Below are 10000 nucleotides of genomic sequence, written 5' to 3' on the forward strand. Positions count from 1 at the left end.
ACCCTTACGACCCTTATGACCCCTAGGACCCTTACGACCCTACGACCCCTAGGACCCTTACGACCCTACGACCCTACGACCCCTAGGACCCTTACGACCCTTATGACCCCTAGGACCCTTACGACCCTTATGACCCCTAGGACCCTTACGACCCTTACGACCCCTACGACCCTACGACCCCTAGGACCCTTATGACCCTTACGACCCTACGACCCCTAGGACTCTTACGACCCTACGACCCCTACGACCCCTAGGACCCTTACGACCCTTACGACCCTACGACCCCTAGGACCCTTACGACCCTTATGACCCTTATGACCCCTACGACCCCTAGGACCCTTACGACCCCTACGACCCCTAGGACCCTTACGACCCTACGACCCCTAGGACCCTTACGACCCTACGACCCCTACGACCCTTACGACCCTTATGACCCCTAGGGCCCTTACGACCCTACGACCCCTACGACCCTTACGACCCCTAGGACCCTTACGACCCTTATGACCCCTACAACCCCTAGGACCCTTACGACCCTACGACCCCTACGACCCTAGGACCCTTACGACCCTTATGACCCCTACGACCCCTACGACCCTTATAACCCTTACGACCCCTACGACCCTACGACCCCTACGACCCTTATAACCCTTACGACCCCTACGACCCTACGACCCCTAGGACTCTTACGACCCTTACGACCCTACGACCCCTAGGACCCTTACGACCCTTACGACCCTACGACCCCTAGGACCCTTACGACCCTTATGACCCCTACGACCCTTACGACCCTTATGACCCCTACGACCCCTAGGACCCTTACGACCCTTACGACCCTACGACCCCTACGACCCTACGACCCCTAGGACCCTTATGACCCCTAGGACCCTTACGACCCTTATGACCCCTAGGACCCTTACGACCCCTACGACCCTACGAACCCTAGGACCCTTACGACCCTTATGACCCCTACGACCCTTATGACCCTTACGACCCCTACGACCCTACGACCCCTCGGACTCTTACGACCCTACGACCCCTACGACCCCTAGGACCCTTACGACCCTTACGAACCCTAGGACCCTTATGACCCCTACGACCCCTAGGACCCTTACGACCCCTACGACCCCTAGGACCCTTACGACCCTACGACCCCTAGGACCCTTACGACCCTACGACCCCTACGACCCTTACGACCCTTATGACCCCTACGACCCCTAGGACCCTTACGACCCTTATGACCCCTACAACCCCTAGGACCCTTACGACCCCTACGACCCTACGACCCCTAGGACCCTTACGACCCTTATGACCCCTACGACCCTTATGACCCTTACGACCCTACGACCCCTACGACCCTAGGACTCTTACGACCCTACGACCCCTACGACCCCTAGGACCCTTACGACCCTACGACCCCTACGACCCTACGACCCCTAGGACCCTTATGACCCCTACGACCCTTACGACCCTTATGACCCCTACAACCCCTAGGACCCTTACGACCCTACGACCCCTACGACCCTACGACCCCTAGGACTCTTACGACCCTTATGACCCCTACGCCGCTGGAGACAACTGCAGGAGGAGGAGACGGCTGGATAACGCTAGCTAGCTAGCTAACGCCTGCTCTCCTCCCGGTGAGGAGTGAGGCAGAGGGACCGTGACCCGGCGTTGTCCTCTGTCCTCTGTCCTCTGTCCTCTGTCCTCTGTTGGACTAATTTCCTGTAGCATGGTGGAATTAGCGAGCTAAGCTAGCTAATGTGTATGATGTGTGTGTTTTGTACTGGTTGTGTATGTGCAGACCTGTCGGAGGCTCTGGACGATGACTCGGACGCGACGCAGTCGGCGCTGAGCGCCGTGGCCTCGTTGGCCGCCGCCTGGTCTCAGCTGCATCAGGGCTGCGGTCTGAAGCAGCTGGACCTGGACAGCTGCACGCTGTCCGAGATCCTGAGGCTGCACATCCTGGCGTCCGGCGCCGACTGTTACCACGGCAACGCCAAGTTCCGCTACCAGAAGCAGGGTGGGTTCGTGCTGATGGACGACCCGTGTGTCGAGCTGCGATTGGCCGAGCCGGCGCTGCTGAAGAGGCTGACGTGCACCTCCGTGTACGACCTGACGCCAGGTCAGTGATTCAGATCAGGTATTGATCAGTATTGATCAGGTATGGATCGGGTATTGATCAGGTATTGATCGTATTAATCAGGTATTGATCAGGTATTAATCAGTATTGATCAGGTATTAATCAGTATTGATCGGGTATTGATCAGAATCAGAATCAGAATCAGAATGGTGTTTATTGCCAGGTGTAAGAGGTATACACTAGGAATTTTCTTTGGCATTTTTGGTGCGAGACAAACAGTATAATATAATAACAAAAGAATGGATAAAAACAAAAGAATAGATAAAAACGTTAGAATAAAATAATAAAAATGTACAATTTACAAATTACAAATAAGCTATAAACATGATATAAAGATAGTGCAAATATTGAGAGAGGGGGGAGAGTCAGTGTCGGCAGGGGGGGCAGTAGTGTGTGTGTGAGGGAGAGACAGTCACAGGGGGGCGGATGGGCTGTTGGAGAGCCCCACTGCCATGGGGAAGAAACTGTTTTTATGGCGTGAGGTTTTGGTCCTGATGGACCTTAACCTCCTGCCAGATGGCAGAGTCTGAAAAAGATGGTGTCCAGGATGGGAGGGGTCGGCCACAATCTTCCCTACCCTCCTTAAGGTCCTGGAGGTGTACAGCTCCTGGAGGGAGGGAAGGTTGCAGCCGATCGCCTTCTCTGCAGCACGGATGACCCGCTGCAGCCTGGCCTTGTCCCTGGCGGTGGCAGCGGCGAACCAGACGGTGATGGAGGAGGTGAGGATGGACTCGATGATGGCCGAGTAAAAGTGCACCATCATGGTCTGTGGCAGGTTGAATTTCTTCAACTGCCTCAGGAAGTACATCCTCTGCTGGGCCTTACTAGTGAGGGAGCTGATGTTCAGCTCCCACTTGAGGTCCTGGGCGATGGTCGTGCCCAGGAAACGGAACGACTCCGCCGTGTTAACTGGGGAGCCGCGCAGGATGAGGGGGGGGAGCGGGGCTGAGTTCCTCCTGAAGTCCACTGCCATCTCCACTGTCTTCAGGGCGTTCAGCTCCATGTGGTTCTGGCTGCACCAGGATGCCAGATGGTCAACCTCCCATCTGTTGGCAGACTCGTCACCCTCGGAGATGAGGCCGATGAGGGTGGTGTCGTCTGCAAACTTAAGGAGCTTGACAGATTGGTGTCTGGAGGTGCAGCCGTTGGTGTACAGGGAGAAGAGCAGTGGGGAGAGAACGCAGCCTTGGGGGGCACCGGTGCTGATGGTCTGGGTGTCGGAGACTTGCTTCCCCAGCCTTACGTGCTGACTCCTGTCTGTTAGAAAGTCTGTGATCCACCTGCAGGTGGAGTCAGGCACGCTCAGCAGGGAAAGCTTGTCCTGTAGCAGAGCTGGGCTGATGGTGTTGAATGCGGAACTGAAGTCCACAAACAGGATCCTGGCATAGGAGCCAGGGGAGTCCAGGTGCTGGAGAATGTAATGAAGGGCTAAATTTACTGCGTCGTCTACAGACCTGTTAGGTCTGTAGGCGAACTGCAGTGGGTCCAGCAGGGGGTTGGTTATTGTCTTTAGGTGTTGGAGCACAAGTCGTTCAAAGGTCTTCATTATCACAGAGGTCAGAGCGACGGGTCTGTAGTCCTGAAGACCTGTGATCCTTGGCTTCTTGGGGACCGGGATGATGGTGGAGGCTTTGAAGCAGGACGGCACCCTGCAGTTTTCCAGGGAGGTGTTGAAAATCCCTGTAAACACTGGAGACAACTGGTCTGCACAGTGTTTCAGGGTTGCAGGTGAGACAGAGTCTGGGCCGGCTGCTTTGCGGGGGTTTTGTCCTTTGAAGAGCCTGTTGACTTCCTCCTCTTGGATGGACAGAGGTGTGAAGGGGGGGAGGGGTGTGCACAGGCTCGGTGCTTGTGGAGAAAGCTGGGGGGTGCTGGTGTTAACAGTGTTAACTGCTGATGGCTGATGGCTGGGGGGAGAGGAGATGTAGTCAGGACCGTCACTACGTCTGTCAAATCTGCAGTAAAACTCATTCAGCTCATTTGCCAGTCGGAGGTCATTCGTGGAGTGGGACGGTTTGGGCTTATAGTTTGTGATCTGTCTCAGCCCTTTCCAGACTGAGGCAGAATCACTGGCTGAGAACTGCTCTTGTAGTTTCTCTCCATACTGCCGTTTGGCCTCCCTCACCGCCTTGCCAAACGCGTATTTAGCCTCTTTAAAGCCCTCCCTGTCACCACTCCTAAATGCCTCTTCCTTAACCAAACGAAGCTGTTTGAGTTTGGCTGTGAACCAGGGCTTCTCGTTGTTGTAGTGAACCCTGGTGCGTGTCGGTATACAGCTGTCCTCACAGAAGCTGATATATGACGTCACAGCCTCTGCATACTCGTCCAGACTGTCAGTGGCGGTCCTAAACATCTCCCAGTCCGTGCAGTCCAGGCACTCACGCAGATCCTCCACCGCCTCGCTGCTCCACTTCTTGGTCGTCCTCACAACCGGTCTAACCAGTTTGACCCTCTGCCTGTAAGAGGGGATGAGATGGACCAAGACGTGGTCGGAGTTTCCCAGCGCAGCGCGGGGAACGGTGTGATATGCGTCTCTGATGTTGCAGTAGCACTTGTCCAGCGTGTTCTCCTCTCTGGTCGGACATTTAATAAACTGTTTGTATTTTGGGAGTTCCTGTGATAAGTTCCCTTGTTAAAGTCCCCAAGAACGATAACAAGAGAGTCCGGGTTTTTCCTCTCCACCTCCTGTATCTGGTCGGCAAGCAGCCGCTGCGCGAGCTCCACGTGAGCCTGAGGCGGGATGTAAACACCGACCAGAATGAAGGAGGAGAATTCACGGGGGGAATAAAATGGTTTAGAGTTGATAATAAAGGATTCCAGATCCGGAGAACATGTCCGCAGAAGCACTGTCACGTCCTTGCACCAGCCGTCGTTAACATAGAAACATATTCCCCCTCCCTTTGACTTGTGTGATAACTCCGGGTCGCGGTCGGCTCGGAACAGCTGGAAGCCGGGAAGCTGCAGCGCAGAGTCCGGTATAGTTCCACACAACCACGACTCAGTAAAACACAAGACAGAAGAGAGGGAAAAGTCTCTGTTGGTACTGACCATCAGCAGCAACTCGTCCACTTTGTTGCACAGTGAGCGCACGTTGGAGAGGAATATCGCAGGCAGCGGAGTTTTTAGTCCTCTCTGTCTGAAGCGATTCAGCGCTCCGGAGCGCTTTCCTCTCCGGCGCTTCGCCGCTCGGCCGAGGGCCACAGCTCCCAGCAAAACGTGCATTAAAACTGCTGAAGGTGCCAGAAAGTTGGGGAAAAGATCTGCTGGGGTAGATTCCCTGAGGTTAAGGATGTCTTCTCTAGAGAAGACAATCCGTGAACTTCCACCAAAAACTACTAAAAATACTGATCAGGTATTGATCGGTATTGATCGGGTATTGATCGGTGTTAATCAGTATTGATCGGGTATTGATCGGTGTTAATCAGTATTGATCGGGTATTGATCAGTATTGCTCAGTATTGGTGTGTCTAGGGGAGAAGCTGAGGATCCTGCAGGCTCTGGGTGTGTATTGATCAGGTATTGATCAGGTATTGGTGTGTCTAGGGGAGAAGCTGAGGATCCTGCAGGCTCTGGTGGGGAAGCTGCTGACGTTGGCGTCCAGCAGAGACCTGATTGAAGACTGTGTGGAGGAGCAGAGAGCCGCCAGACAGGAACTGAGAGAGATCAGAGCTGAACAACACCGCCGAGACCGAGAGGAGGCTGCACTCAGGTACACCATGTACACACTATGTACACACATGTTCACACTATATAAACACAGGTACACCATGTACACACAATATATACACACCATGTACACACAATATATACACAGGTACACCATGTACACACAATATATACACACCATGTACACACAATATATACACAGGTACACCATGTACACACTATGTACACACATTGTACAGACAATATATACTCAGGTACACCATGTACACACTATGTACACACTATGTACACACTATGTACACAGGTGTACACAATGAAGAGGAAAAAGTAGAGTGAATGAGATGAATTGGAGGAGTTGTAGTACATCCTCGTCTTCCTCTACCGTCGTTCAGGGTTCGTCTTCGTAAAGAGGAGAAGCTGAGGGAGCAGGAGCAGAGGCTGAAGGAGAAGGAGGAGAAACTGAAGGAGCAGGAGCTGAAGGGAGGACTTCAAACAAACAGGTAGAGGAGCAGCAGACTGAATAATGTGTCACCATTGGGATCAATAACATGATCAATAACAGAGGTAGTCGTGTGGGTGTTAATGTGTTGTTTCTGTCTGCAGTGAGACTCCTGTAGGACGACACACTGAGGAAGACGAGGAGCAAAACTCTTCATCCAACAGCAGCAAGAAGATGAAGGGTAAAAAAAACCATATAAAACCCTCAGACGAGTCCCGAGTGTTCAGACTCCTCTTCTTTCTGCTGAGTCAGGAGTGTTCAGACTCCTCTTCTTTCTGCTGAGTCAGGAGTGTTCAGACTCCTCTTCTTTCTGCTGAGTCACAAGTGTTCAGACTCCTCTTCTTTCTGCTGAGTCACGAGTGTTCAGACTCCTCTTCTTTCTGCTGAGTCACGAGTGTTCAGACTCCTCTTCTTTCTGCTGAGTCACGAGTGTTCAGACTCCTCTTCTTTCCGCTGAGTCACGAGTGTTCAGACTCCTCTTCTTTCTGCTGAGTCATGCATGTCTCCTCTCTCCTCCAGCTAAAGACAACCAGATGACCTCTGACCCTAAACTGCCGTCCTGCCCCCCCACCAGCCTGACCTCCGAGGAGCAGGAGAAGGTCAGAATCAATATTTATCGGTCTCTTTGTTTTTGTTCAGAGATGATAGATGTAGTGTATATATATATATATATATAGGTGATATCATTATAGTGTATGTATATATATATATATATATATATAGTAGTATATATACTGTAGGTAATCTAAGCGTGTTGTTGGCGCCGCAGGTTCGAGAGTTGCAGGAGCAGATCCAGACGGCGGCGGCGTGCACCTGCCTGCTTCCTCTGGGCAGAGACCGTCTGTACCGCCGCTACTGGCTCCTCCCCTCGACCTCCACCCTGTTCGTAGAGGACGACTGCTTCGGCCTGACGGAGGACATGCTGCGTCCACGCCCAAAACCCCAACAGGACGCCGCAACCAAGATGGAGGAGGAGGAGGAGGAGGAAGAGGAGGAGGAGGAGGAGGAGGAGGAGGAGGTGGAGGTGAAGGTGAAGGTGAAGGAGAAGGAGGAGCCCGCCGAGGGAAGGTGGGTGTTATCGTGGTCCCGTTCAGGAGGAGCTCAGGTGTTCAGTTTCTAATGATGATGATGATGATGTAACCTTCCTCCTGGACAGCGCTGGCTCAAGCCCCACCCCCCTCCACACCTGTGGGCTGCCGGTCCAGCGTCCCAACCGGTGGTCCTTCTACGCCACCGTGGAGGAGCTGGATCTGCTGATCGACGCCCTGAACCCTCGAGGTCACCGAGAGAGCACCCTGAAGGAGGCGCTGCTGCAGGAGAGAGACCGGCTGACTACCCTGATGCAGACCGGAGACAGCGACAAGTACAGATACACAGGTACATATACACACACACACACACACACACATATATATATATATATATATATATATATATATATATATATATATACACACATATATATGTATATATATACGTGTATATATATACATATATATATATACATATATGTATATATACGTGTATATATATACATATACGTGTATATATATACATATATATGTATATATATACACGTGTATATATATACATATATATGTATATATATACGTGTATATATATATACATATATATGTATATATATACGTGTATATATATACATATATATACGTGTATATATATACATATATATGTATATATATACACGTATATGTATATACGTATATATATACATATATATATATACATATATATGTATATATATACGTGTATATATATACACATATACGTATATATGTGTATATATATATATATATATATATATATATATATACATATATACGTATATATATATGTATATATATATATACGTATATACGTATATATATATATATATATATATATATATCTACAGAGAGCGTCCTGAAGGAGGCGCTGCTGCAGGAGAGAGTCCGGCTGACTCACCTGATAAACACACAGGTAAATCTACTGTTCTATGTCCTGTTGGTGCAGATGATCTGGAGTTGTCCCGATCTGTCCCAGAATGCACTGCTGCAGCTGAGACTGTGATGGAGGCGAGACTGAGAGACCTGCTGCTGGACATCGAGGACCGGATCCACCAGGGAACTCTGGGAACTCTGAAGGTACCCACAGACCAGATCAGATGGTTACCATGGTAACTGAAGTCTGGGTTTCACGGTCACTGTGGTAACTGAACTCTGGGTTTCACGGTTACCGTGGTAACTGAACTCTGGGTTTCATGGTCCATGAAGGGAGGGAACTTAATCTGGGTCCGTTACCATGGTAACTCTAACAGCATGTCAGTGACTGAGGAGGGGGCTACCTGTTGCCATGGTGACTGGTGGTCTCAGAGCTCCATGGTGATGGCTGTTAATGTTCAGGTTGAACCTCCTGGTGAACACAGAGACCTGGACGCAGCAGGTAACGTCCCACTCACCTGTCTGTCTCTCTGTCTCCGTCTGTCCCCAGGTGATGGACAGACAGGTGTGGCGCTCAGCGCTGGAAGCAGGGAACTACGAGCTGCTGTGTTCTGACGGCAGAGACAATGGAGGGACGGACGGACGAGTGGAGGCCATGGAGGTGGACTCACCTCTCCACCTGAGACCCAGAGACAGGTAACAGACAGAGACCGGTAACAGACAGAGACCGGTAACAGACAGAGACCGGTAACAGACAGAGACAGGTAACAGACAGAGACAGGTAACAGACAGAGACCGGTAACAGACAGAGACAGGTAACAGACAGAGACAGGTAACAGACAGAGACCGGTAACAGACAGAGACAGGTAACAGACAGAGACCGGTAACAGACAGAGACCGGTAACAGACAGAGACCGGTAACAGACAGAGACAGGTAACAGACAGAGACCGGTAACAGACAGAGACCGGTAACAGACAGAGACAGGTAACAGACAGAGACAGGTAACAGACAGAGACAGGTAACAGACAGAGACCAGTAACAGACAGAGACAGGTAACAGACAGAGACAGGTAACAGACAGAGACAGGTAACAGACAGAGACAGGTAACAGACAGAGACAGGTAACAGACAGAGACAGGTAACACTCAGAGACAGGTAACAGACAGAGACAGGTAACACTCAGAGACAGGTAACAGACAGAGACCGGTAACAGACAGAGACAGGTAACACTCAGAGACCAGTAACAGACAGAGACCGGTAACAGACAGAGACCGGTAACAGACAGAGACAGGTAACACTCAGAGACCAGTAACAGACAGAGACCGGTAACAGACAGAGACCGGTAACAGACAGAGACAGGTAACACTCAGAGACAGGTAACAGACAGAGACAGGTAACAGACAGAGACAGGTAACAGACAGAGACCAGTAACAGACAGAGACAGGTAACAGACAGAGACCAGTAACAGACAGAGACAGGTAACAGACAGAGACAGGTAACAGACAGAGACAGGTAACAGACATAGACAGGTAACAGACAGAGACCAGTAACAGACAGAGACAGGTAACAGACAGAGACAGGTAACAGACAGAGACAGGTAATAGACAGAGACCGGTAACAGACAGAGACAGGTAACAGACAGAGACAGGTAACAGACAGAGACCAGTAACAGACAGAGACAGGTAACAGACAGAGACAGGTAACACTCAGAGACCGGTAACAGACAGAGACCGGTAACAGACAGAGACAGGTAAC

At 50.9% G+C, this 10000-nt stretch overlaps 1 protein-coding gene across 8 annotated transcripts in view; it reads left to right on the top strand.

Moving 5' to 3' along the window:
• baz1a (bromodomain adjacent to zinc finger domain, 1A) overlaps window positions 1–10000 on the top strand; it is a 42065-nt gene that overhangs the window by 18469 nt on the left and 13596 nt on the right. For 7 of the 8 annotated variants that reach the window (XR_012597212.1, XR_012597210.1, XR_012597209.1 and 4 more), the window contains exons 11-19: window positions 1802–2122; window positions 5684–5849; window positions 6199–6306; window positions 6410–6486; window positions 6825–6904; window positions 7075–7373; window positions 7462–7682; window positions 8319–8449; window positions 8796–8941. Coding sequence is in view for 4 of the 8 variants with exons in the window: in XM_074660029.1 (XP_074516130.1) it covers window positions 1802–2122; window positions 5684–5849; window positions 6199–6306; window positions 6410–6486; window positions 6825–6904; window positions 7075–7373; window positions 7462–7682; window positions 8319–8449; window positions 8796–8941 (1549 nt within the window). In the remaining 4 variants the exon portion in view is untranslated. The remainder of the gene's footprint in view (window positions 1–1801; window positions 2123–5683; window positions 5850–6198; window positions 6307–6409; window positions 6487–6824; window positions 6905–7074; window positions 7374–7461; window positions 7683–8318; window positions 8450–8795; window positions 8942–10000) is intronic. The other variant, XM_074660032.1, reaches the window with a different exon arrangement.

Source organism: Sebastes fasciatus, chromosome 15 (assembly GCF_043250625.1).
Source record: "Sebastes fasciatus isolate fSebFas1 chromosome 15, fSebFas1.pri, whole genome shotgun sequence".
NCBI classification, from domain to species: Eukaryota; Metazoa; Chordata; class Actinopteri; order Perciformes; family Sebastidae; genus Sebastes; species Sebastes fasciatus.